General features: G+C 52.5%; 1 protein-coding gene and 1 long non-coding RNA gene across 8 annotated transcripts in view; one reads left to right on the top strand and one right to left on the bottom strand.

The window, feature by feature from the left end:
* The window catches only part of SH2D3C (SH2 domain containing 3C), a 51178-nt gene extending 26648 nt beyond the window's left edge, over window positions 1–24530 (top strand). For all 3 annotated transcript variants that reach the window (XM_044992403.1, XM_044992401.1, XM_044992402.1), the window contains 9 exons: window positions 12395–12523; window positions 13758–14206; window positions 15399–15523; window positions 17067–17632; window positions 18870–18985; window positions 19650–19821; window positions 20805–20916; window positions 22519–22725; window positions 23333–24530. In XM_044992403.1, the coding sequence (XP_044848338.1) occupies window positions 12395–12523; window positions 13758–14206; window positions 15399–15523; window positions 17067–17632; window positions 18870–18985; window positions 19650–19821; window positions 20805–20916; window positions 22519–22725; window positions 23333–23508 (2052 nt within the window). In that variant the 3' untranslated portion in view covers window positions 23509–24530. The remainder of the gene's footprint in view (window positions 1–12394; window positions 12524–13757; window positions 14207–15398; window positions 15524–17066; window positions 17633–18869; window positions 18986–19649; window positions 19822–20804; window positions 20917–22518; window positions 22726–23332) is intronic.
* On the bottom strand, window positions 1264–27990 carry LOC123352383. Of its 5 annotated transcripts, none has more exons than XR_006574154.1 (5): window positions 27197–27990; window positions 24212–24358; window positions 15410–15540; window positions 2060–2181; window positions 1264–1952 (listed from the first exon to the last, which is right to left on the bottom strand). It is a non-coding gene; the product is annotated as an uncharacterized LOC123352383 (long non-coding RNA). The 5 variants fall into 5 exon arrangements; XR_006574155.1 differs by lacking the exons at window positions 24212–24358; window positions 27197–27990 and adding exons at window positions 17466–17524; window positions 18617–19794 and having other exon boundaries at window positions 1268–1952; XR_006574157.1 differs by lacking the exons at window positions 24212–24358; window positions 27197–27990 and adding an exon at window positions 16279–17182 and having other exon boundaries at window positions 1271–1952.

Here is a 27990-nt window from a genome sequence, read left to right on the forward strand (position 1 = left end):
TGATCTTATTGGTCTGGTCCCTCCCTACTACCAAAAGAGTAGCTGCAGGGTTCCTCCCTGCACCCCCTACCCCTTTATGTGCTACACTTCCTCTGTTTATAGCATCACACACTCCCTCCCCAGTTGAGTTTCATCATTAATTAGGCCTGGCCAACCCACCAGGTGCAACCAGGTGGGTTAATTGTCCTCTTTAGTCCTTTCATCAGCGGTATGGGGTAGGCAACATATCACAAGTCAACTGCTTATGTCCCAGGTAACTTGGAGCTCCTTAAATCAGGAGGACTCTCCAGACCTGTGAGGTATGGCCCTCTGAGCTTTAATGATCCTGTCTGCACTGCCTGAGTGTAGGCAGGGAGCAGTCTAAATCCTAAAAGCCCTGCCAATGCAAGCACGGGGCTCAGCGTAAAACCTGGGCAGGATTTTCTGGGGACAGCTTCTCTTTTGATTGTTGCAGAGCCTTGCTGAGAAATCTGGAGGGAACATCCACAGGACATACAGCTCTGGCTCATCAGTGCATGGGTTAAAGAAAAGTGCTTTAGGCACTCTGACCCAGCACTGCAAGAGTTAAACCAGCTACAGTCTCTCTTGCTGGGACACTGCAGGGGATGTGGCATTATGTCCCAGCAAGGCACGGTTAAAAGTGAGCCCCAAGTGCTCACCTGGCTCTGCATCTCCATCTGTGACTCCAAGCCCACAGAGAGAATACGCACTGAACTCCACATGAATGACTGGAGTCTTTCCAGCTGACAACAGCATCTCTGCCCCTTCACCAATAGCAATGCACCGCCACCCAGCACTGGAAACAATGACATCATTTCTAACCAATGGCAGCTCAGCAAAGGGATGCAGCTGCAGCCTTGGAGTGAGAATAACTAATATCTAGATAGATGGATGTGCATACGCACACCCTGGCTGTGTCTACACTAGAGACTGAACCAGTACCATAGCATCCATCTAAGTACCAACACTGCAACATGTCCACCATAGCCCTGCTGACTTGGCTTCAGCTTTGCCCCACATCCACACGCCTATCTGCAGTTGCACTAACTGCTATTCCATAGTACAGCCCCCTAACATTTCAGAGCCTCCCCCATCCCACACTCATGTTTCATTGTTCCAGTGGAACACAGCTGCCGTGAGAGGTCATGTAGCCATGAGCAATGCCAAAAGAGGGCTTTGAACATCAGGACAGAGACCTTGAACTGGAGTCTGACCTCCATGGGGAGCCAGTGCAGGGAGTGGTGTACTTGAGTGAGGTGTTCAGTGACCTGTGTTGCTAAACAGACGAGCTGGTGCGTTCCGTACCAGTGGGCGCTCTTTCGGGATGTGTGGCTTCATTCCTAGATGGAATGGAGGAGGGAACTGTGGTTGGTTTTAGTATTAAAGGCCAGTATGATTGATTGTGCTCATTACACAGGCTTTCCCCCAGATTCTACTTTATTATACACACACAAAAATTCAGGCCGGCTGCAATGGCAAACCAGAGTAACGTAGTTACACGAACAATGGTAACAATATTTTACAGGTGCATCTTGCCCATCTAACTGGGGATTCTAGTCCTCTTAGGTGACTGTGGCAGAGGGGTGCAATACCTGGAGTGAGGGCTATGAAGGAGCTGGAGAGTAGGAGGTGCTCCAAAGAGCACTATTAACCTGTATCTGGCAGGTGCAGGGGCCAGTTATTAGGTTCAATGTGATGCCCAAGTCCTTGAAAAGCTCTCAGTAGAATTGCCTGGTCTCAGGTCTCTTCCCCTCTCATTCCACTTCTGCCTGAACCTGTGCAGTCTCTTAAAGTTGGCTTCATTTTTACCTGCTTCCATCATTCACTCCAAGACCCTTGTCACATCCCTCTGTGTCTCCCAAGTATGGGTCTCCCTTGCTTTCCCTGGTCCTTGGGCTTCTTAGCCGTTCCGCCATGGATGGCATCCTCCGGTCCCACATCTGTAGCAGGTGCTACAAAGGAAAAGAAGTGATGGAGTTGACAGCATCCCTGTGCAGAGGGTCCCAGCAAGGGACTGTCAGGCAGTTCTTGAGTTCATGAGGAAATTAGGGTTACTCACATGGATCGTATCAAAGAAACCGCTCTCTGGATGGAGAGGCTAAAAGAAGTTCTGCGGGGTTTGATGGAAACATGCGTCACGCCTGCAACTGATTTGCATTTTCAGGCACAACTGCTGAGGATCTGGGGGTGAGGGGGGAAATAAGGGCTAAGATTAATTCTCTCTGCTAGACTGATAAAAAGGTATCTTGTGCCTGACAGCAGGATGATATGTGATGTAAACTAACTCTCATGGCCTGTACTAGCTGTACATAGAAAATACGCCCAGGACTGTTTTTCATGCATTAGGTAGAAAGAATGAAATGGGACTGCAGGTGGGTAAGAGAAACATGTCTCTTATTAGAGGGGTCGCCGTGTTTGCTGCTTTTACAGATCCAGACTAAGAGTCTTGTGGCACCTTATAGACTAACAGAAGTTTGGGAGCATGAGCTTTCGTGGGTGAATACCATGTCATGCATCCGACGAAGTGGGTATTCACCCACGAAAGCTCATGCTCCCAAACATCTGTTAGTCTATAAGGTGCCACAAGACTCTTTGCTGCTTTTACATGTCTCTTATTGCCATGTCTGACCTAGGGCGGAACGAGAAAATGGAGTATAAGTGTCTTGGCTACAGGGCCCCCATGTAATTCCTTTCAATAAAAGTCTGATTCTCAGCCTCTCTCTGCCCCTTCTAGTCCAGCCGAATGGCATGGCTCAGCCAGTCACTGAACTGGGCATTCTCACCCCAGCTGGAAGCTGGCCTGCTACTGCGGGGGATGCCAACCCTGGGGAACTAACCCGCTCATCTGGCTGACGGCATTCGGCAGCCGGTGCTGTGCTGTGCAGGGATGGGGGTGGACAGCAGAAGGGGAGGGAAGCAGGGAGAGGAGGACTCCCCTGCCTTCTTCCAAGCAGTAATGGCAGCATTCCCAGGAATCTGGAAGACTGTCTCAGCCCCCATATAGCTTGGGCAGAAGGTTCTGTTCCTCCTGCTGAGCCAGCACAGCTCCTGTGTTGGACTCCCCGAGCAGATCCTGGCCATGTCTGTGGCAGCTCCTACTATTGTCTAGTTCTGGCGTGACCGTTTCACCTCCTCCTTCCTCCCCCCTGTGCTGTGAACGGCCTCCATGCTCTCTAGTAGCATACTGGGCTGCATGGAAAGGCAAGTGCCAAGCACTTGGTCCAGCTACTTACGGAACAGGCATGTTCTTTACCCTGCCCCAGATGTACTGTTATTGTCCTGGTCCTTGTGCTGGACTGTACGTCTCTTGGCATTGCTAACTGCTCTGGGTGCTGCCCTTCTCAGCTAGTCAACCACAGTGCCCGGTTACACACCAGAGTGTTCCTATGACAGCATTCAGCTGGCCTTGAATCTCCTCATCTTGCCAGCGCCTGCTTGTCGGCTCCTGGCCAGCTGGCAGCATGCTCATGGGAAGACCTCCTCTGAGGCGCGCTAGTGACTGAGGCGGAATCAAGCTGATTGCTGGGATAATGGTGCATAACTCCATGGTGTGGACAGGGCTGGTTGTGCACATGGTGTCTGGCACACATGACCCTGTGCAGAAGGCAGACCAGACAGGCAATTTAAGCAGTGACAGGTGCACTGTGGGAGGAGGGCCGCATGCACCAATGATGCTCTCACACCAGCATCCTTGCTGGCACTGCACACTGAAGGACCATGCGGCCTGATTCCAAGCATGTCTAATGCAAATGGTGCACTGCTAGCACGTCTGCACAGCGCGTCACAGGCGTGCAAAGGGGACCAAGTGGTGGCTAATGCAGCACACTCTAGTGTAGACAAGGCCATCCATGGACAGCACAGGGCTGGAAAGCATGGCAGAGTCCCTGCTGTGGTGGGATCTCTCCATCCAATCAGCAAGGCAGCTCAGGGTGCTCTCTGCTCACAAACATCCCCACCCCAATGCAAGAGTCTCCTGCTCATTCAACACTTTCCCTTTTTTTCCTGCTAGTTTAGCACCTGGCCAACAGCACTAATGCTGTCCTGGCTCCTGGCCAAATCCAGTCTCAGGGACAGTGGGTGCTGCTTGGCTGGGCTTGTTTGGTTTTGTTCTCCTGCATATTTGCATATGTGAATGGTGAGGATTTGGGGAAAGCCCACATGTACGATATTGGCTGGAACAGTCACTAATCTGGGGGGGAGGGGGAAACAAATCCAAGACTAATCTATTTATTGCGGGCGGAACATTGGAGGTCCTCAGGCTGACTAATGCCAGTTTCTTATAAAACAGACTGAAATAGACCAAACATACTCCTCTCACTTATTCCTTGCTTTGATATGTTTCTGGATGATTGCTACTGAACATTGATATTGTGGTAGCATCTTGCTGCCACCCAAGTTGGTGCCCCATCACCCAGGTGCTGCATCCCTGTGGTTTGCCATGTGTAAGGGTACATCGGGGATAAGGTGGGTTGAGGGGGAGATGGCTATCGCCTGCAGGGGGAACTGATGCACTGAGGGGTGAGATAGTGTGCCCCCACTGTAGATGGGGTGAGCTGACTCCACAAGCCTAACGTACTGTGGTGTGGGTCCTGCTGTATTTCCAGGAGGGAGGGCGGGGGGGGGAGGAGTTTTCATTGTGTGGATGTTGTGATGGGATCTTGGGGGGGGCTCTGCTGCACGTGCCCATGCAGTCCATTGACTGTCTGTCTATTTAGGTTAGTGGCAAAGGTTAAAGAGCCTCCCAGAGTCTCTCTGGTGAGAATGAGGTGTGTGCCTGAGGGGGTTGGAGAGAGATCTCTGGAGCAAGCTAATGGGGAGAGGGAAGGGCCATTCTCCTAGCTAAATGATGCAATGACTAATTCTAGGCAGCAGACAGCTTTTAAAAAGCTCTTGCTGGCACTTTCTGACCCTCAGCAGCTCTTCCTCTTGTTCCTCTATGCATGCTGAGCTGGGGTCAGTCCCATACCCCCCCCATTGCTCTGGATTGCCCCCACTTCTGAATACATCTCCCTGTTATTTTCCAAGGTACCCCTGGGAAGGGGAGGAAACTAAAGCAGGAATTAAACAGCTGGGAGAGCTGTTTTTCCCCCCACTTCAGGCAGCTCTGAGAGTGGCTGCATAAGCAGAGAATAGAGGGGATGGAAAGGGCATAACCACCAATTCCACACACCCCTGCCCCCCCCCCCAAGCTCTCCCACTCTCAGGCACTAGTGACTTCAATAGGATCCCCCGCAAACCCCCACCGCTCCACCCCCTCTGTGTGGATCATGTACTGCCAGGTGGGCCCTGCAGGCTGCACCTGAGTGCACATCCTTGCGCTCCGCATCCCCTTCCACCCTAGAAGCTAGTTTGGGAGGTGTTTTACTGGGAGCCTTTGCTGCAGGGGAGGGAGCCACCATGAACAAGCTGCTGCTGCCACTCACATGGAGAGATGCGGGTGGCTCCGTGTCAGAGGATGGGGTTGTCATGGCAACAGTATCTGCTCAGGCCTAGGCCCCCTGGGAGGGAGCTGGACTTTGGCTGCATCCCCTGGCTACCGTTCATTGCTAATAAAGTTCAACCGTGTTGAATGGCTTTGCCTGTGTGTTTAAGGACTTGAGGGCAGGAGAGCTCCGGCTAATGGGGAGCCTGCAGGATACCTGCCGCTCCCCCTCAAGTCAGTGGGAGTTCTGAGTGCTCTGAACCTCACAGGATTGGGCCCCAGTGCTGTCAGAGGAATTACATCCAACGCTCCAGCCCAGTGGTAGAGACATTTCTGAGCACAGGCAGACGCATGTGGTGCCATGTCTCGAGGGCTCCGGAAGAGTGCAGGGCTCACCCCAAGCACTCTGCTGCAGGTTCCCAGGAGCCACCAGCAGGTGGGAGAAGAAAGGGTCTGGGGTGTGGGATCTGGTTGGAGCCCATGCCAGTGCAGTCAGTGCAAAGGACTCTGGGATACTCTAGGGAATGTCAGAAGCAAGGTAGTCAGCCCCATCTCGGCCCAGCATGCCACTGGGCAGGACAGGACAGGACAGCTTCACAGAGCACACAGCATAGGGCTGAAGTTGAAGCTGCTGTGAGCAGTTCAGATCCCCTGAAATCAATGGAGTTTCACCTGCTGGTGACAGGTCTGCAGTTGGCTCCTTCTGGTCTGAGGCTGTATCTAGGATCCCCAAAATACTTGGTAACTGTTGTTTGAGTCTGGAGAGTTCAAATAAAATGTCAGAGACAGAGGAAAGGGAGAAGAGACTTTAAATCAGGAGGAAGGCTGCATGGAGCAAGAGAGAAGGCAGCTATTCCAGAAGGCCGTGGCTGCAGAGCAGAAGGCGCTTGCACCACAAGCAACTAGTGCATGCAGAGGTGGGCTTGGGGACAGAAAGAAGGCAAGTTCCTGTTGAGCATGGAGTGGGAAGGTCTGTGGATTAGCTACGGCAAGCCCAGGGAGGAGTTCAAAACAAGAGGGGCAGTTTTCCAGTTCCAGGACAAATGAACATGGTGCCAGCAGAGCAGAGGCTAGGAGGGTGTAATCATGCGTCTGTGTACTTGAGGTAGCTGGGGAAACCCTAGAGAATGGGGTTGTAAGAGGAGATGAAAGCTTGGCTCAGGTGACATACTGTACACACAGGGAATGCCTGGGAGGTGATGACAGGCAGATTTGCAGATGGAAAGCTTGTGGTTTAGGATGATGCCTATGTGGAAGGTACATGGGAGGTCTGATTGCCCAAGAGAGAACAGTCTGCCTGAGACAATTAGCTGAAGGAAGCTGGGAGGAAACCACAAGTTTACTTGGTCAAGATGGATGGGGAGGAATCATTAAAGGTGTCAAGAGATGGAGCATCGAGTATCGTCAGGGTAGAGATGTTTCAGGTTAAAAAACAGAAAAAGGATTGAGGTGGTAGAGAGCAGGAGGAGGAAATGCCTTCTTTACGGAGTCCCAGAAGGTTCATCTCCACCAGCAAAAGAGTTTGATAGGTAGGACCAGATCCGTGACCAGAGAGCACTCAATATGCTACACAGCTATGGAAGGGACCCAGGAGGAGGAGTCCTCCATGGTGTCAAAGGCTTCCCTATGGTCCAGGATAGAGAGGCAGGAGAAAGCTTCATCAGCAGAATAGAAGCCATACTCACTGTAATGTGGCTTCCAGGCTCTGGCCAGAGTGAGAATAGCCCACCAGAAAGGTGGTTGGAGAGCTGAGATGGAGTGATGCGCTCTAGAAAGGAGAGGGTGGATGGTGACAGATATAAAAAGAACTAGGGCAGGAACGGATAAAGGAGCTAACCTACAGAGACGGTCTGGAGAGCATGTAGACCTGTGGCAACAGAAGCAGTGGAAGGGAAGCAGACCGGAAGGTGCTGGGCATGGGGGCAACGTTCTAACGAACCAAGGCCAGCTGTCATGCAAGTGCAGGTCTCAAGCATTTGCCTGTGGATGTGTGTGTGTGACCCTTTAATATCCTGCCAGCTGGACCATGGCTAGTGGTTCACTTCTAACTTCAGCCACCAAAGGCCTCAGTGAACTCTGCCAGTGCTGGGGCAGGGCAGCCTTTATACCATGTATCCAGATCAGAGACATGGGGAGGAATAGAACCACAATTTTTCCAAATCCCCATTGGTTTCAATGGGAGTTCTGTCAGAGTAGGAACGCGAGACCCTAGCCATAAATGGATGTGGCGATCAGTTATTCAGTGTGTTAGCATTTAGCATCCCATAATCAAAAGGGGTGACAAGGGGCTTCAAACCTCTAACCGATGGAGTGAGCCAAACTTTGCTGTCAGTTACACCCTGGATTGCAGTGCACTTGCATCATTGTACCTGAGAATACGGGCCAGTAGGTATAATAAGGAGGAGGAAAAGGTGAAAATTAAACAAAGGAAACTTTGTAATAGTGAGATGCTTCAGACTCTTACATGAAGTGGTGGGAACCCCATCTGAGTAATTTCTAACTGGACAAAATGGGTATTGTATCTGCATTACAGATGAGGAAACTGAGGTGGCATGATTTGCCTGATGTGGTAAATGAGAATGGAACCCAGGAGTCTTAACTCCCATGCCCTGCTGCACTAGATAGCACTGCCTTCCAAAAAAGGGTGCTGAGTATGTGTTACTGCCAAAACCTTTGGAACCAATATTTCAGTGCTGGCCCAGAATGTGCGACTAACCCTGAACTGCAGGGCTGTGGGTCATGCCTGTATTAAGTGGTGCTCCAGGTTCTGTCTATACAAGAGAAGCCTGCATGAGTGTGTGTTGTGCAAAATAATGCAATGGGATGCCCAGTGGCACTCCCAGCTGCACAGGTGTAAATCCAGAGCAACTCCTTTGAGATGCTGCGCTGGTATATTGGAGAGCCCAGCCTCTCCCTCGCAGGAAGAGAGATGGATCCACAGTCTGGGCTTGTGTACGTGAGTGCGTGTCTGGCTGTGATTACGGAGCTCCACTGGGCATTTGTGCCTGGGCATCCCCTGCAGCCCTCTGGGAATCCTGTCATCTCTCCCTGACAAGGAGTCTGAGCATGGTGGTCCTGGGCCTGAGTCCCAGCTTCAGCTGATCTGAGACATTACGTCATTCCCTTGTGTCTCTCTAGGGGGCGGGGGGGAGGGGAGGATTGGATGTTTTAGGCTCAGGTGCATGAGTGTTAGTAAAAAGCTCATTTTTATGCAAAAGATTCCCTTTAAATCTGTCATTATTATTCATGATACTAGCAGACTAACAGAGTGGAGTTAACCCTTTGGTGGATGGGTCTCTTGTGTTACTCCCACCTGATCCATCCTTAACCACAGGGTGAGCTTTCCCCAACAGTGCACTGATTACAAATCAGATGAAGGGGCTTTTTTTTTTTTTTTTAATTTTAGTTGCCCTGGCCCAGACGCAACCCCTCCCCCCCTTCAAATCCTGACCACAATGCCACTCACTTCTCCGGCCTCCCGCTGGGAGGTGTCATCCAAATATGCTGATTGTTCCAACCTCACAGTTGTGTGCATGTGGGAGGGGGGCCGGGGGGGGGGGCCCAGCTGAAATGCTGAATAGCTTTGCAAGGGAAACGCATCTATTTACATCTAGAGAAAGGATAGCATTAGAGCCTATGCATGAGCCTGCAGAAACAACATCGACCTACATGGGAGTAGGGGGATGGCTGGGGGGACAGGGGGGACTCGACCCAGTAACAGGCATTGCTTTTATAATGGAAAGCTGGGTGCAGCCTAGCATCTTGGTGGCAGTCAAACTACTTTCCAATATAAGTTACAAGGTAAGCTGCTCCAGCCAGGGAAGAAGGATGGGCTGCTAAAGACCTGCCTTCAAGTCCTGCTTCCGACACAGATCCTTGAAGTGACTTGGCCCTGGGCCACACATCTGCATTTTTGGTATTTACCAATTTTTCTATGAAAAATTCCCAGGTTTTGGTGGCGGAGGGAGTCAGGAAAATCAGTATTGAGGATTTACCAATTTTCACCTGAATTTTGGGTGAGCCAGGACTCAGCTTCCCCCTTGCAGCGTCCCCACAGCTGTTGTGAAGTGGGGGAGCTAGATGGGCAAGGAGCCAGCTCCCAGCAGCCCAGACCTCCGGACTGCTGCAGCAACAGACCCCCAGGGAGCACTCTCCTGCTACCTCATGAGCACCCGGCATGCTCCCCACCCACTGCCCCCCAGTGAGAACTTGGCTCCCCACCTCTTTTTAAAAAAAATAAACAATTTTCACCCATATTTAAAGTTTTGGAATAAACACAGAGAAATTCCCAGGAAATAATTCACAAAATCAAAACAAGACGACAAGGGCCTTACACAGCTGTACTGTGCCTTGGTTCCTCATCTCTGCATGGGGGATAATACCTCTGGGACAAGGCAACCCCTCCCCAGGGCACCCTCCAAAGTCAGGCCATGGCACAACAGGTGCATCTGCCTCAGTATCCCCAAGCTCCAACCATAAAAAGGAACAAGATCTCCTAGTGTTCAATACGAAGTCCCATCTTTGGGCATCGTTGATGTCGAGGTACAATAGTCCATAGAACCGCCATGGTAAAACTGTTCTCCCCCTTCCCACAGTAAAACATAAAGGTAGTGAGATTCTCCATTCTCCCCTAGGGATCTCACTTCCAGGTCACCCATCAGCACTTGGTTCCCTCCCCGTCCCTTTCTGCCCTTGTTCCAGGGCCCACTCTCTAGACTATCCACATGAAAATCACCAGTCTCGTGACTTAGACCCAAACACCACCAGTGATTCAGCCCTTTTCAGCCTCCCCTCATGGGCTCTCCAGCTCAGGAAGGTCAGCAGGGTAGCCCCTTTCTTGACATGCTCAGGTAGCTCTCACCTGCCCCTTTCCTTGCTCTTTCACTCTGTGCTCACAGGCAGCTGAGGAACTCTCCAGGTCTCTCTCCTTCCCTCTAGGTCCCAGCCAGGCATCCTTTTAAGCCCAGTTGGGGGTTGGCTTATCAGTCACAGGTGAGCTGGCCTCTTCCTTCTTAAAGAGCCAGTGTCACCCTGTGACAGCCTTTTTATTTCACAGGGAAAATATCCATTCATGTGTGAAGAGCTTAGATACTATGGTGAAGAGGGCCAGATAGATAACATTGAATGTTTCTGCAACAGCAATACAGATAGACAGACCACTGTAAAGAATGGAAAGTGAATTCTGCTACATAAATATCTCAGGGCACAGTAGCCCGGTGTGGCCACATTAACTGTAAGACATATTGCAAGGAGATGTCACCCCGTTAGAAACAGAGGGAAACTTTGTACCATTTTGGTTGTTATCCCACGGATGGAAAAAAAACCAAAGCCATCCCTCTTGCATCTCGACAGGGGTCTTATGTAGCTGTCTCCATATTGTCCATGGCAACATGTGAATGCAAGGGATGCGTGAATAGTACATGTGCGCATCTTCCATGTGCACAGCCCAGAAAAATGAGTGCCGAACAAGCCAGAAGAGTAAAGGTTTGATCCAGTCCAAAACCTTCTGGTGGATCAAATTCCCAACTCCACTTAGAAATTAAGACTCATTCACCCGATAAGCCATGACTGAGCTGGCAAATATTGTAGTAGTGAGCATGGTAGCCCAGTTCGGTATAGGGTTTAGAATCGCACTGCGACGGGGTCCTGCAGTGCCAGCTGAGCTGATGCACTGGAAACAGAGGGAGCGCACTGTAAACGCAGCCTGATCCAACCGGCACTGAGGACTGTGCTGTAGTCACCTGCAGCTTGCTGCAGACAGGATCGCTGGCTCTGACCTTTCTTCCTCCAGCAGTTCTGCCTTCTGTTGCACTGGCGTCATTGGCTCCTGGCCTGCTGGGACTCTGACAGACAGAAATAGCCCAGTGATGTCATACAGTTCGGTGGCAGACTAGGGAGGGCAGAGAGGAGGCTGTGTCCAGTGGGACCTCTCGTCAGGGGCGGCTCTAGGCACCAGCAAACCAAGCTGTTGCCTAGGGCGGCCAAATCTAGGGGGCGGCAGGCTGGGCCGGTGGACCTGCCGCAGTCATGCCTGCGGGAGGTCCACCGGAGCCGCGGACGAGCGGACCTGCCGCAGGCATGACTGCGGAGGGGGCGCTCGTCCCGCGGCTCGGCTGGACCTCCCGCAGGCATGACTGCGGCAGCTCAAGTGGAGCCGCCGGACCCGCGAACCGTCCGCAGCCGTGCCCGCGGGAGGTCCGCTCGTCCCGGGGCTCCGGTGGACCTGCCGCGGGAGCTCAACCGGAGCCGCGGGAAGAGGGGACCCGCCGCGGGACCGAGGAAGGGCGGCGCAGCACACCGCGCTGCTTGGGGCAGCCTATTTTCTAGAGCCGCCCCTGCCTCTCGTCCACTGCAGGGGAGTTGTAGGTGCTTTGATTCAGAGAAGCATATGCTGCCCGAGTGGAGGAACAGGGGCATCAATACATCTCTCCTCTCTCGAGCGCGTGTGTGAACAAACACACGCACAATCAATCCAGGAAGAAAAGCAGTGAAGCAGCACAGCTGGCCCCAGGGGATATGCAGAGTGAAGGGCTCCTCACAAGAGCCTTCTCTTGAAACCAGCTGTCATGTCGGGTTCCACTACAGACAGCACATCCATGCACCTCCCTGTGCACCCAGTGACGGGATCATTTTGCAATTCATGTTAGCTGACAGTTCTCTTTACCCATCATCCCCCTTCCCCCATCACAAGTCCCGATCTCTGTCGGTGACAGGCCATCCAAACCATCCTTGCACTGCTGCCATCCATAACTCTGTGTTGGTTGATCTCTGCTGTGCGGTGGCAGCTCTGTATTGGAGGGGATCCTTCTACAGCTGGTGGGGCTCTATCTCCTTGGGGTGTCTGGTGTGTCTAGGATGGGCCCTCTCCTTCGGCCAAGGGTAACTCCTTGGGCGTTGGTTCTGTTCTCGGGTGGTTCCTGGCATGTCCAGAGGAACAGCGTGGTGGCTGATTTGCACTTGTGCTCTTTCCAGTTCTCCAAGGAGAAGTACATCCTTGACTCTTCGCCGGAGAAGCTTCATAAGGAGCTGGAGGAGGAGCTGAAACTGAGCAGCACGGACCTGCGCAGCCATGTGTGGTACCATGGGCGCATCCCCCGAGAGGTGAGGGGGAGCTGGGCTGCTGCTGGAAGCCCCTAGCCTTGGCTGCCGGCCCTGGAGAATCTGGGCTGGCCTCAAGCACAAGCGCAGCAAGAGACACCCTAAGGCCCATCTCCGCAGTGGGGCTCTGAACTCAACACCTTGTCCAGTCTGCCACTGGCAGTAGGACTGGAAGGAGAGGACAGGACACTCTTGCCCCCTGCACTGGGATGCCTCATGGCTTGATTTCTCCTTCAGGCAGCCTTGGGATATGATCTTGGTTGGGGCTGAGAAGAGAGACAGAGACCTATTGAGTGACAGGAAGAGGTAGAGCTGGTCTCACATGAGCCCACTCCACCGGGAAAGGGTCGCTGGCCGCCTCCGTGGATCTGTGCTGCAGGGAGAGCACTGCCTGGCCGTGTGGTCATGGGACCATTCTGAGCAGCACTTGGGGGCACAAGCAGTTCCCTTGAACCCTGATGATACAACTGCCCCCCCCCGCTGTTAAGGGTCCCCTCCGCTCCTCTCCACTCACTTGAGCTGAGAGGCCACCTACCGGATGGGGCCCTGCGGATGAGGGAGTTTAGGCTCCTACAGGGCTCAGTGAGAGTTTTGTGGATCTCAGCAGAGCCTAAAACTGGGGCGTAGGTCCCATCTTAGGAAACTTCATGAATCCGGCCCCCGTTCTGTGTCCTGGCAGCTCTCTTCCCACCCCACAGTTTCAGGGGATGGGACTGAGATTCCAGCTCATGCAACAAGGAGCATTTTGAGAAGGAAGCTAGCAGAGCTCCCCCAAGCTCCTTGCAGCCACGTGAGAGGCCTGGATCAGGGGCCTGATTCACCACTGCTGTGCACCTGCTGGAATCACCAACCCCAGTGCAATGTGGTGCAAAACGCGACCCAGTCAGAGCGGCAGCACTTTTGTAAATGACTGCACAAGGTGCAGGGCAGGGGAGAACTGGGGCCCAGGCCTGGGACTAGCCTAGTGCCATCTCCCTCTTTCTCACCATGCGCCTAAGTCTTCTCCATCCCCTCCAGGATGAATTTATTTCATGATCCAAATACCACCAGCCACTCCCCCCCACACAAGTCCCTGGATCCCTCTCCCCAGCTGACACCCGTCCCCCACCCAGGTTCTGGAAAGTTGCTTGTGGTGGCAACCACCCAATATCTCACTTGGCACAAGGCCCTGCTGACCCCAGGGCCAGCCCCACCCAGAGCAGGGGAAGGTCTGATCGTCTCTGCCTTGCGCCCGCAGGTGTCGGAGAGCCTGGTCCAGAGGAACGGGGACTTCCTGATCCGGGACTCGCTCACCAGCCTGGGGGACTACGTGCTGACGTGCCGCTGGAGGAACGAGCCGCTGCACTTCAAGATCAACAAGGTGATGGTGAAGTCCAGCGACGGTCGCACCCACATCCAGTACCTGTTTGAGCAGGAGAGCTTCGACAACGTGCCCGCCCTGGTGCGCTTCTACGTGGGGAACCGCAAAGCTGTCTCCGAGCAGAGCGGCGCCATCGTCTACTGCCCCATCAACCGCACCTTCCCGCTGCGCTACCTGGAGGCCAGCTACGGACTAGCCAATGGGAAGCACAGCGGGCCCCACAGCCCCGCCAGCCAGAAAGGGGGGCACATCAAGAGGCGGAGCATCACCATGACGGACGGATTGACGGCCGACAAGATCACCAGGGGCGAGGGGTGCCCAACCAGGTAACGAGATAAGTTAAAGGCAGAACAGTAAGGGTCTCAGAGGGCCTTGGCATCTCACCACATCCCTGGGATTATCTCCATTCAGGGAGACTAGCACCAAGAGAGGAAATGGCAACCCACAGATCACACAGCAAATCAATTGCAGAGCCCAGACTAGAACCCAGGAATCTCAACTCCTAGTCCCCAACTTGCTGGACAACAGACCAGAATAATCAGCAACCAGCTGCATTCCTCGCTAAGAGCCACAGAGCGCTTTGAGATAACACCCCTCAGCGTCACCAGTGAGTCAGATCAGTTAAAGCTGCAGCAAGCATGGACAGGATACCCGATCAGCTTGATAGGGTTATACGGTCCTCCAGTTTCATTTGATTGGATCTTAAAAAAAATTAAAAAAAAATACCCCGGCCTTGCCAAGCACGCCAGAGATGGGAAATGGAAAGAACTGTCAAACTCTCACTTACTCTTCACTGCTCAGTTCTGCCCTCTGTTCAGCGTAGGCAGTGAAACTAAAACGAGTCAATTTCCCCTAATTTCTTGGCTATTTCTCCTGCACTAGCCCCATGCTGTCTGGTTTGGGTTACCCGCTCTCTAGGGGGAGGGTGGGGACAGGCTGGGGAGAGGAGAACAGTTAAATCCAAACTGCTGTCACTGACTGTTAATACACAAATTGCACAAACGTTTCTCTTCTTACTTTGGTCCTACAGAAGCTAAGCGCTGGGCCTCAATTAGCTGTCTGCGAGCCTTCGAATACTGAAATGTCCTGAGCATTTCCTAGAGAATCAAGGCCTGGTTTCCAGAGGTGCTGAGCAGCTGCGGCTCCCATTGACTTCAGCTGGAGTCCTAGGTGCTCAGCACTCTTGAAAACCCCATCAGCACAGACTGGACTTTCAGCAGAGCCCCCCCACCCACATACTTCTGAAAGTCTGGCTACTTGTGCTGGTGTGTAAATGGGAGCTGAGCTCTCCTGAAAATCAAGTCCTATGTGCCCTCTCCTGAGGTGTGGGCATATTACCCCAGCCACCCCTGAAGCCTGGGGACCAAATTCACTGCTGATGCAAACGGACACAAGTTCACTGACAGTTACACGCATTTACACTGTGAATTTGTCCCTTGGCATCTACCCTGGAGCGTCTACAGGAGCCATGTGTTTTCGAGGGATCAGTGACTTGACCTATTTTTACCCTGCCCGCAGCGTATCCTTACCGCATCACCGAGACGTCATCCGGAACTGCGCAGTCAGCGTGGACCAAATCCAAGATCTCCATTCCCCAATGTCTCCCATCTCCGAGAGCCCACTGTCTCCAGCCTACAGCACCGGTAGGAATCCCTCAGCCCTGTGGAAAGCAGTCATACACAGAGACTCAAATGTGCATTATCCATAGTATGAAGAGTGGAATTGGGGAAAGAGGGTAGGGACTTCACTTGGTGTGACACCAGAGGCTCAGGCATGCAAACTGGGCCGGGTTGCTACCAAATAGACACTGGCCCTGTGGCACATAACACTGGACTCTACATGCTTAATACAGATTGTGTCAATGAGTCAGGCTTCACCCCTTCCTCAGCCCTAGTGGCCAGGTGCCACACTACAGATACTGCGTCAGTTTCCCCACTTGAGTTTGTAAGTCCAAAACAATCTTGTATCAAAGAACGACTCTTCAACAGAAAACATGTCCCAAAAAGGGAAAGACCTTCAATTTGAGTCTCAGATGCCACTCCTAGCTCTGTTGTTGGGGTGCCCCCTCTTGCACAGTCTCTGGATCCTCCCTGGATAAAGAGCTTCCTGGAAGCTAGGGTACTGTTCTCACCAGTCCTTCAGTTCTCTTTACATAAATAACCCTCAGTCCTCCTCTGTGGAGCTCAGGATACTGCTGTCATCAGGACTTTGCTTATTTTTCCCATCTCTCCTATCCAGCACTGGGGTTTAGTTCTCAACAGTCCTTCCCATAACTGGTTTAGGAGGCACTCCCCTTATGCATTGTTGGGGTCTCCTCTCTCCAAGAGCTCTCTGTCCCCAACTGATCACCATACTGATTCCTCTCCAACTGACCTTTATATTAAAATCAAGTACTTACCTAGCAGTTAAGCACCAGCCAGCCAGCTGGATGATCAGTTAGCCCCTGGGCAATCAATTAGCCCCAAGGCTGGCTCACCAGCTTTAGTCACGGGTAAACTAGCCACAATTCCCTCCAAAAGACCTGTCACCCCATGACAGAGATCTGTCCTATAATTCTACCTGCCTGCTGCATCACTTATTGCTAATGAAACACCAACTGTCTAAAATAACCCCTCTTCAGATTAAGGGGAAACATCCAGAGAGAATGAAAGTCCAATCAGAGAGAGCATAGTGTGAGACTCTCCTATGTAACAGGCTGCAGCCACTCTGAGAACACAATGGCTGCTGTGTTTGCATAGAGGCAGATCTTAGAAACTTAAAGGAATAGTACACAGAAAACAAGGGCCTCAATCTTTCCTAACTACCTACACCACACCACACAGATGCCATAAAAAAAACAAAAAACCACACCATCATTTAAAAAGAATCAGCTAGTCCGGAATGAGACTGGGAGACTATACCTTAAGGTGGTACAACTGTTAGAAACTACTCTAATTTCTGCCAGTCCTTGGCAACCTCAGATATAACATGGGCTCAAAGTCCTGCCCTCTGACTAGCCTGACGTTCTTACAATCATGACAAATATATTTGTAACTTCATAGGTCCCGATCAAGCATGTCTGTTCTGTGAGAGCTGGGTCTCTTGCATCTCTCAGTTTGGCCTGCAGCATGTGTGTTTTATGCGTGTGCCTGGGATGCATGTCTCTTCTCTGATCTACAGTAACTGGGTCTCTTCTTCCCTCTGCAGTGACTCGGCTAAAGCCCCAAGCGGGTCAAGCTGGTGGCATAACCCCAGCCTCTCCCGTCATAAGAAGATCCAGCGAGCCACAGCTGTGTCCAGGAAACAAACCCCTGACAGACCTGGCTGATAGCACCCACTCCACTCCCTGCCATGGGTACTCCACGGCCTCTCCTTCCCCCTCCATTAACAGCTATAGCGACCCGGACACAGGGCATTACTGCCAGCTCCACCCCACCTCTCCTGTCAGCCAGGAGAGACCGACTCATGACACCAAGCCGCTCCCCACTAAGAGCTATGTGGAGAGGTTGAAGGTGGAGGGGGGCCAGAGGGGGACTGCAGAGAACGTCTCCAGCGAGGCAGGGCAGAGGATGAAAGGGGAGCAGGACATTGTGGGCTTTGTCTTACCCACTGTGGAGATGGGCTCGTCTTTCAACCCTGTGGCGTTCCAGTCCCTGCTGATCCCCCTGGAAAACAAGCCTCTGGAAATGGCCGTGCTTAAGAAGGTGAAGGAGCTCCTGGCAGAGGTGGATGCCAAGGCCCTTGCCAGACACATCACCAAAGTGGACTGCCTGGTATGACTGGAGATTTGGAGGGTGGGGAGGGCAATTTCATTCCCATGACCTGCTGCCTTGAACTAACCCCTCCCTTCCTGGGCTTGTTGGGAGAGCTGACATTTAACTAGAGAATTTAGCGTCTCAGAGGGACACATCTGGTGCCAGCTAAGCAGATGAGTAGAGTCTGGTGGACTGAGCACAGAGCTGGAAGTGACCAGCTTTGAGTTTTAATCCCAGATCCACCAGTGACTCTGTAACCCTCGGCAAGTCACTTCAGTGCTCCGGGCCTCAGTTTCCCTGGCTGACCTCACCGGGTGTTGTGGGGGTAAATTAGTATTACCAGTGCTCTAGGGGCATGAGGGGAGTTGAGTCTCTTTTGGTCCCCCTTGGCTTCTCTGAGACAGCTGACAAGGGGACAATCAATACCGATTATGTGAGAGCTCATTGCAAGGTGAGGACTTGTGCACCCGGAATTGGACTGAGACAATCCACCTCATTTCACACAGGCCACCTAGCGGGGATCAGCTGGACCCACCCTGGTCACTACCACCCCTGGGCTGGATGGGAGCCAGCTTCCTAGAGCTGGGTTGTAATCAAAGAGCACTGTCCATTCTCAAAGCCATTACATTCCTCACGGGACCCTGTGAGTGAGGCAGGGCAGGATTATCTGGGGACCAGGGAGAAGTGTCCTGCCCCAAGCCAGGCAGTCATTGGCAGAGCCAAAACAAGAAGCCAGATCTGACTCTCAGGCCTGTGCCTCAAGGGGCTCCATACTATCCATCCCCTGCCAAGGACACTGCTGAGGCTGTGTCCTCAAACGCCTGCCATCTGCCTGCCCTGTCCATGCCGTTTCCCTTCCAGAGTTTGTTTCCATCTAGGGTCTGGACACTGGTTCTCGAGACCAGGGGATCTTGGGCTTTAGGGCCAAACTCATCCCTTGGGGTAAATGGGTGCATCTCCATTTGTTCACAGGGTTTAGTGTACACACACACACTCACTCACTCTACTGTCCATCTCTTGGCTTGCCCTGTGTGTGTAAACCCCCTGCTGGCAGCAGCTCAGGGTTTCCCAAGCATCAGTGCTTTCCTGGCTGAGCCCTGCCCATGCTGAGGCTGGTGTGTGGTGAGAAAGGGGAAGACCTAAGCTTGTGGCTGCCTCACAGCAGAGCCTGTCCAGAGCGAAAACTTTCTCTGCACGAGCCAAGCCCCCTCCCCTCAATCAGAGGAGCTTCAGCTGCTTTCCCTCTTTGTTGCAGGTTGCTAGGATACTGGGTGTTACCAAGGAGATGCAGAGGCTCATGGGAGTGAGCTCAGGCATGGAGCTGCTCACCCTGCCCCATGGCCATCAACTTCGGCTCGACCTCCTAGAACGGTAGGCTGGGAAGCTAGGGGCAGGGGGCCCGTGGGACTCGGGAAAGCAAATGCCCTGGCTTCTGTCCCAGGCAACCCGGCCTGACTCCAGAAGAGTCGTGGGGCTCAGCCCCACTCGGTTAGCTGTCTCGCTCTGGACCTCGGGGACTAGCTGTTGCCATCAGATTTGGCAAGTTTGGCCTGTGGTTCCGAATGCAGCTTCCATCGCCATACAATGCTCTGCCCCAAATCTGCTTTCAGTGGGTTATTGAAGCGACAGCGACAGGCCCCAGAGTAATGGCCCTGGAGATTAAAATCCTCAGTTTAGCCACGCACCCCAGGCAGCTGCAGTGCAAGCACCACGCCCAGTGCTGGTCTCCCGATGGGCCTCAAACCTGACCTGGATGGGCCACCTCTAGGGGGAGTCCAGGCTCCATGGCACCATTCAGTCCTCAGCCTCTCTGCTGAGCCTGCCGATGACGCCCACTGGACTGAGGCAGCCAGTGCATTGCACGTGGGGAACCACAGAGCCATCATGATGAGGACATCTTCTGGCCACTCCCCACTTGGGTCAGATTTGAACCAGTGGCCAAGATGCTCCATATCCCCTCGCCATCTCCTAACTCCCTTGCCTCTGCTTCCTTCCTCATCTGACATCTCAGCCTCTCTGTTTCCTCCCACATCAGGTTCCACACCATGTCCATAATGATTGCGGTGGATATCCTGGGCTGCACAGGCAGCACGGAAGAGAGGGCAGCCCTGCTGCACAAGACCATCCAGCTGGCTGCCGAGCTGAAAAGCACCCTGGGGAACATGTTCAGTTTTGCTGCTGTGATGAATGCACTGGAAATGACCCAGGTAGCAAAACCCCTCTGTGGCGAGCGCTCGGCTCAGCCTGGCCCCTTCTCCCACCCCCCTCCCCAAATCACACATGCCTCACTGCATCCCTCAGGCTCCTGGAGCCCCAAATGCCAGCACGTTGGGGTGGGGGAAGAGTGGAGAGAGAATATTGTTGGGGACACGGGGTCCAGTTCATCCTGGGTGTAACTCAGAACAGTGCTCAGAGCAGAGCTATAGGGAAATGGCGAGGATGGGAACATCCCCACCCCCTGAAAATGGCCCGGTCTCATACGGCCATGACTTGGTATTCTTTGCCGGGCTGTATTATTCGGAGGAAGTGAAGTCGACGTCCAATATGATACAATCACTGCTTTAAGGCCCCAGCATCTCGCAATCCAAGCTGTTCCCTTTCAGAAGATGAAAGGAGATTAGAATTCAACTTTAAATCAAGCCCAGCTGGGAACTCACTTTCCCCTAGTACAAAGGAGCTGGAGCTGCTCCCTGCCCTCCCCATCTCTCTTGCTGTCTATCACCAGCCACGGAGGAAGGAAAAAATACCAGCAAAGCAAAAATTCTTTTGATGAGCTCTCAAGTTTCTCACACTGCTGCACGGTCAAGCTTAGAGATGCCCAGAGAGCTGGCACAACCAAGGGAGTCTGCAGAGGGGACCAGCAGGGGAGGCTGCAAGTTAGGGCCGAGGTTGATAGCAAAGCTGTGGGGGATCCTAGATGGGCGCAGCAGGAGGTGTGGCAGGTTAGGAGCGAGGGGTGTTAGCTGAGCTGCCTGGGTGTCCTTGGATTGGAATAGCAGGAAGGCTGCAGCTCAGGACTGAGGTCCTTTAGCAGATCCACCCAGAATTAGTCTGTCCCCAGCTCTAGCTGGTGCTGCTGGTCCCTCATGAGCGTCGGAATCCCAGTGCGTTAGTGGGACAGTCCCTGTAGAGCTGAGCGCATGCTGCTGCCAGTCCCGTGGTCAGACCTCTCCTTTGCTGCTGCTTGCAGATCTCGCGGCTAGAGCACACCTGGATGGCGCTGCGCCAGCGGCACACCGAGGGGGCCATCCTCTATGAGAAGAAGCTAAAGCCCTTCCTGAAGAGCCTGAATGAAGGAAAAGGTAACGAGGAGGAAGAGTCGTTCGCCTGGCATTTCTCTTTCCCCTTTGCTCTGCTCTGAATCTCCCTCTCAAAGGTCCGTACAGCTCCCCCCCTCCATCCATGGAGCTCTGGATGGGCTAGTCCCTGTCCCGTTTTCCCGTATCATCCCACTGAACGAGGGAGGGGAAACGGACGGGCCCAGTTACATCCACCTGGCTTCCTGCCAGACTCTTCATCATCCTGATGGGTATTTCCATAGTGAGAGCCCCCTGGAAAGGGGCAGCCCCCAACACCATGGCCAAAACATCCCTCCTACCCCACTCAACCCTCCCTTTGCCCCCTCTTCCCCATTCCAGTCCCTGGTGGCTCTACTCCTCCCCTCGGAACCTAACTCCACCCTATGGCAGCAGCAGCTCCTTCCAAGACCTCTGAAGTCTTGGGCCCAGGGCTACCCAGAGAGGGGGGCAAGTAGGGCAATTTGCCCGAGGCCTCAGGCCTCATAGGGCCCCCACGAGAATATACTATTCTATAGTATTGCAACTTTTTTTATGGAAGGGGCCCCCAAAATTGCTTTGCCCCAGGCCCCCTGAATCTTCTGGACAACCCTGCATGGGCCACCAAACGCCACTGGGGCTGCCGGGGTGGGATTGCTGCCTGTGATCTGTCCAGCCTTCCTCCTCCATGAGCTTCCCCCTGCCTAGCAAGGCCAAGGGCATTACAGTCAGCATTTGCACACTGCTGCTAGGATGCAGAAGGTGCGAGACCCTGCAGAAGCTGCAAACCCAAGCTAATGGAGTCCAGCTGGTCACTTGTCCACAATCCATGTGCTCCGGAACACCTGCCACCCCCTTCCAACCAGTCCTGCCTCTTCGCTTTCCAAATAGCCCCATTCAGAATAAAAGCAGTGCCTGGGCATAAACATTGCTTTCTAGAGCCAAACTGCCTGGGCCAGTCCCAGGTGACTCTGGGTAAGCAGCTGCGTGTTCCACCATGAGGAGACAGGGTGACATGAAGAGGGAAACAGTGGGGAAGACAGAGCCAGATTTTCCAAAGGGCTCAGAGCAGCGTTGGGTACTGAGCTCTCTTGGAAAATCTGATCCCAAGTGCTGAGTGCTTGGAAATCTGACTGTACCCTCCTGACAATCTGGCCCGATAGAAGTATTCACCTGTAGGTCCCCAGTTCATGTCCAGGTCAGGGCTTGTAATGGACTGATCATCTGATGGCTGTTTAGTGACCTAGATGAAATGAGTTGACTGTCCCAGACCTGTTTGTAGAGGAGAGGTGTCCACATCACACAAACTGCCGTAACTGGTACTAACTGACCCCCTTGCTGGTAGGGAGAGGCCAAGGACTGGACTGCCCTCTTGCTCCTGGGCGGGTCTCCCTCCTCTCTGGGGTAAAGACTGGGGCATGTTGGGAAGTGCCTGTTTGGGGGAATCTTGCCCAGACTGTACCTGTTCTGTAGCTATCTGAAGGGCACCAGTCCACAGGGCTCTCAGTCTTGCACCTCTCACCATGACAGACTTTGAGGGTGAGCGTATGACATGGCCCCTTTGGCTCTTGAAACATCAGGCAGTAGCCAGGGAATTCAGGATGTGGGTGTGTTCTTGTTCTCTCGCAGAAGGCCCTCCGCTGACCAACACCACCTTCCCTCATATTGTGCCCCTTATTACACTCCTGGAGCGGGATGCCGCGCTCCTGGACAGCCCTGAGCCCTGGGAAAACACGGACAATGGTGTGGAGGTTGTCATGGCCCACCTGGAAGCAGCGCGGATGGTGGCGCATCACGGGGGACTGTACCATACCAACGCAGAGGTGAAGCTTCAGGGTAAGGAAGCATTGAGTCTGATCTGTGATATCCAACTCATTTTGGGCCAAAGAGCCCCTCCAATCTGCACCCGGTATCCCACTGGCAAGGGGAAGGTCCACACAACACTAGATCTTCCTCTTCCCATTCCTGTGGAGTTGGTTCCACACCACAGAGGGTGCCCCGCTGTCAGAACTGGGGGCTGTACAGAAGTGGGGATGCCATGCTGCTGGCAGTAATTTAGTGGTCTGCATTTACCCCTATGGAAAAGGGGACTCACCACTGGAGCACCCCCCTTGTGGCTGGGTATGGCATAAAAGGTTCTCATCAGCACCACCTGCAGTGGTCCATCTCTTCTCACAACTCAGAGCTCCAGCCAGGTCAGTTTTATCCCATCCAGCATAACAGAACCATCAGCCTCCCAACCCTGCTACTACTACCATGTGCTCTCTTGATCTCATGGGCCCAGGCCAGTTTGCTTCTCCTGGAGAGCTGGAAAGGCAGAGGAATCCCAGCTGCTTCCTGCTGCTCCATTTAGGCTAGGGTGGTTCAGAGCATGCATGTGGTGAGCTTGTCCCCTGGTGGGCTGGCTTCTCTCTGATGCTCTTGGGTCTTGTGTCCTTTGCAGGATTTCAGGGCAAGGCTGAGCTCCTTGAGATCTTCAGCACTGAGTTCCAGATGCGTCTCCTTTGGGGCAGCCGTGGTGCTGAGAGCAGCCAGCGGGAACGCTACGAGAAATTCGACAAGGTCCTCACCGCATTGTCCCACAAGCTGGAACCCTCTGTGCGGTTCAGTGAACTGTAACCGATGTGGGATTCGGAGTTAAACTTACAGGGGGAGGGTGGCACCAATCAGTCCTTCAAGAGGCCAAATAACCAGGTCCCCAGTCTGCAAGCCAGCCCACTCCTCCTCATGCAGCCATGGAGGCTAGGAAGCTGTGGGTACCACAGACCCAGAAGGGGGGCCAGCCAGGCGCAAGAGTGTGAGGAAGAAAGCTGGCATTTAACATCTGCAAAGGAAAGAACTGCCCAGGAGTGAAATCGCGGCATTGGGATGGGTACAGCTGTAGCTCTCTGGAGAAGAGAAACCTTCTGAAAAGTTCCAGCATGCCAGACTGATGGGGAAGGGGGAGGGAGCCCAGAACAGCTGTTGTGATATAGGTCCATCCGTGCTGCACACATGCAAACTACAGGAGTCTGCATTTAATTTCCACACAAAGCAGTGACCTCCCCTCCTCGACCACCAATACAAATCAATAGTGGAATCTCACTAACGGACCCTCCCCACTAAAAATCCTATCGAAATTCCCTGGGCAGTCCCGGTGCAAATGTTGAGCTGCACATTTGTGGAGGAAGGAGAGCGCTGATCACTCCCAGCCCTGGGACCTCCTGCTGATTCTCAGCTGTAGTTTAGGCCAGTGTGTGCATCCCAGCTGATCTACACAAAGACGCCTGTGAAGCCAGAAATCCACCTCCTCTGGCCCTGCAATCACAAGGTATCTCATTACCGTTGTGTTCTTCATTCAGCCTTGCTGGTTCTCAGCCACGTGGGGTCCAGTTGCTATGATCACCCAGTGCCGCCCCCACTCGTACAGCCTGTTGGCCTCAAGATATTTTATCTTTTCTCTGTCTTGTCTGAGGCTTCTTAATTCTGTCTGTAAATAAATTTCACAATTACTTCTTGATGTACAGACTTGTGAGGGCGTTCTTGTAAATAATTATGCTCACGTCATTTCGTCTTGTAAATAAGTGTACATAGATCATGGGGGAAGTGGGGGTTTTTTTGTTGTTTTTGGTTCTTACATACAATAAACTTTTATGCTCTTCCTCAATGGACTCACATCTTTGGAGGACATTTTAAAATACTTTTCTATAGTGACACAAGCTCGTACCATTCAAGGTGCGTTTGTACTGATGCCCCAAGTGTCGGTGGTGTCTATGTATTGTGCCCCAAGCATCGATGGTGTTTCTTCTTTTGTTGGCAGTACTTTAGAAATTTAATGCACCTGGAGCATACAAATAGAACAGTTGCAGTGGGAATAGCTTGAGAACATATTCAGTAATAGTAATTGCACCTGTTGGAGGCAGGAACGTAGTGAAGCTGACCTGCTGTTTCCTCCTGGTGTAACTCCAGTTGACTCAATGGAGTTAAGTTGATCCATTAAGTCCTAATTTGGTTAATACAATCTTAACAGACATGCCAACTATAGAGGGAAAACGATAATGTTGCCCTGGTCGTAAGGAGTCTGCTCGCAACCTAAAAGGCTAAACACTATGTAGAGTCAAAATCTCACCCCAATGCGTAACAGAGTTCATGTCAAGCCTTCTCACTGCACTTGGCTGCTCCTAGGGTTCCTCCTTCAGAACTGTTCAGCCCACACCCTAGATCCTATCTCCCCAAAAGGTCACTCCCACCTCCCTTATCCAAATGGGGCAATGAGCCACCTGCAACAATGAGAGCAGAGCCCACTTAATCCTTTCCCAGCAGGAGTAGCACCAAGATCAAGGGTTAGATGTTTCAGGCCACACTTGAATAAGTCCCACATGCGCTCCCTCTCTCTCACCATGCTCTATACCAGTGGAGCAGTGTTTCTGTACTTCTACAAAGATAGTCTCAACTTTCATCAAATTAATTCAGGTCTTGTTTCAAGCCTGCTGTCAAGTACTCTTGTCTGATTGCCTCCTAAGGCTGGTACTACCACTGTTCAGACTAGGGGCTTTCTGTACTCATGTCTGTATCTGGTTATTGGATGACTGTGAAGTGCTGCTCCTTAAGCATCCTTAGAGGCTGCAGAGCTGTTTGGGAAGCATTTCACATGCCTTTCAAAGACCACAGGGGAAATGATCTGCGATGTATCCTAGGCACAGCAGAGCTCATTCTGAGGACAATGCATTCACATACCTTCAAAAGATCAGTGGGCTTCTTCTGATAATGCGTTTGTTGCCTAGTGGGGACAACTCATCAGCTTATGTTCAAAATCAGATGGTCCCCAGAGTTTGAGGTCCACTAAGGACTTCACAACATTACCAAACAGTAGCCCAGTCTGTAGGGCTGGGACTAACCCACTCAGCCCTGAATGCAACAACATGTAGCATGTAACAGACACCTGAGGGTGTACGGTGAAACAGAGAGAGAGTGTCATCAGCACCTAGCTCTAAAAACCTATCTACCTTTTCATCTTCTTTGCTTTACACCAGAACAAGCTGTCTGCCCATCCGTTCATAAATGATCATTGCTGGTTATCACTCTGGGTCTGGCATTTTCAGCCAACTGCAGGGTAAAAACCTCTCCAGAACTTCTCTTGGTCATTAGAACTCCTGATCGGCTTGTATATTTTTTTGCTTTGCTGTAATTCTGGTGACCACACCAGCCTGATGGTTGGACTATGGGCTCCAAAGCCGACTTAAAGTAAAACCACTCAAAACCTAGAGTTTGGGGAATTCTGTTTATCCCATTGGAATTGCTGTGGCTGCTGCTGGAATGCTGTGGCTGCTACTGTGATTGCGAAGGGAATGGACGAAGATCCATGAGGTTGTGCAGGGAGAGGAGGAAGCCAAGAGACAATATGTGCTGCACCTTTTGGAAAAAATTGGAGTGCTACTGATTTAGTGAGAAGGCGCCACACGGTGGTGCTTTTAGAGTTGTGTAACTCAAAGTGTCTTATACTACAGCCTATGTTGGTATAATTTATGTCAATCAGGGATGTGAATAAACTACCGCTCTGAGCAACATAAGTTAAACCAACATACACAGCACTCAGATGAGGTAACAGTATCTTTTACATCGCCGACCTTGTCTCTCTCATGTCTACATTACCACTCATGTCAGCAAAACTTATGTCACTTGGGCGTGAAAAAAACACCCCCCCGAGCAATAGAATTTTCACTGGCATAAACGATAGTGTGCACAGCACACTGCTTCTCCCGCCGACATAGCTACCAACTATGGGGTGGTTGGGGATGGTTTAATTATGTCCTCTCCCATTGGCATAGAGCAGCTACATGAGCTGTGCCACTGTAAGGTCTCTAGTGTAGACACAGCCTCATACCCTGGGACCAACACAGCTACAACAACACTGCAAACAACTGTCAAAGTGTCAGGGAGGGGAGAGTGGCAGCAGGGGGAGGGGGTAATTTACCAGTAAAAGCTGGCTGCTAAAAAGGCAACAGTCTGACGCTGCCACCCATCCGTCTGAGCTCAGGTCCCTAGAGTCCTCCCATGCCCCAAACCAGCAGGCTTGCAAGCGCTGAGGAGTGACTATGCTCGGTCCTAAGTCAAGAGGGGCACGCTCAGCAATCCTCACCAGCAACCTCCTCTGTTCAGTGCTGGGAGGATGGGGGGACAGAGAGGCTCCAGAGGGAGCTGCTTCAAACTCTCTTCTGTTAAAGGGAGCCTGTTTGCAATGCCAAGGCCCCCAGGTTTACAGGGCAAAATGAGAGGGTGAAAATGGGGCCCCCAGGAGCGCTCCCATACCCCAAAATAGCAAACTTACCTGTGTACTAATCACCAGTTGTAAGTCTAAGCGAGATCCTCACTCGTGCTATGCAGAATGCATGTCTTGGAAGACTCTGTTAGCTGCACCCATCCATGAGTGCAGCAGCTGCTGGTTCCCCCTGTACGGCTTCTATCACGTGGAGGGACTTCTCTCTAGCTCACCCCCTCATCGCTGCTCCATCGCATTTCAAATCTCAGGTGAAAACCTCTCTCCTCGCCCATGTCTTAGGTTCCCACAAATGTGAGTTTGTCTGGCAGGGCAAACACATGCATCCCAACACCGACTAAAGAGGACAACGTGACCTGGGCTCCCAGTTATTTTGAGACCCCCATGAGCCAGGCCTGAGACATTTGGACCACTCCAAAATCAGGATGATCCCAGATCTGGTACCAAGCCACCCTGCTGCAATGCTCGCCCTCCGTTGTTGTTTACACTTTCGGGGGTAGATGCAGCGCTCGGCTGGGCACCTGTGCCCCCCAGCCAGGGAAGCCAGTGGGAATTGAAGTTGCTCATTGGGGATGCAGGGTGGATGACAGACACGAAATCAGAGGTTCTCGAACTGGGCGTCACGACCCCTCAGGGGATCGCAAGGTTACTAGGTGGGTGTCACGAGCTGTTGGCCCTGGGAGGGGCTGACAGCCTGAGCCCTGTTAAATTAACCCCCCCCCATTTTAATTGATAAGGGGGGTCGCACTCAAAGCCTTGCTGCGTGAACGGGTCGCCAGTAGGAGGTCTGAGAATCGCTGCGCTAAAACCAGCGATGCACTGGGCAGCCCCACAGGAGGAATCTT

The sequence above is a fragment of the Mauremys mutica genome, chromosome 18 (assembly GCF_020497125.1).
Source record: "Mauremys mutica isolate MM-2020 ecotype Southern chromosome 18, ASM2049712v1, whole genome shotgun sequence".
In the NCBI taxonomy this organism is placed as follows: domain Eukaryota; kingdom Metazoa; phylum Chordata; order Testudines; family Geoemydidae; genus Mauremys; species Mauremys mutica.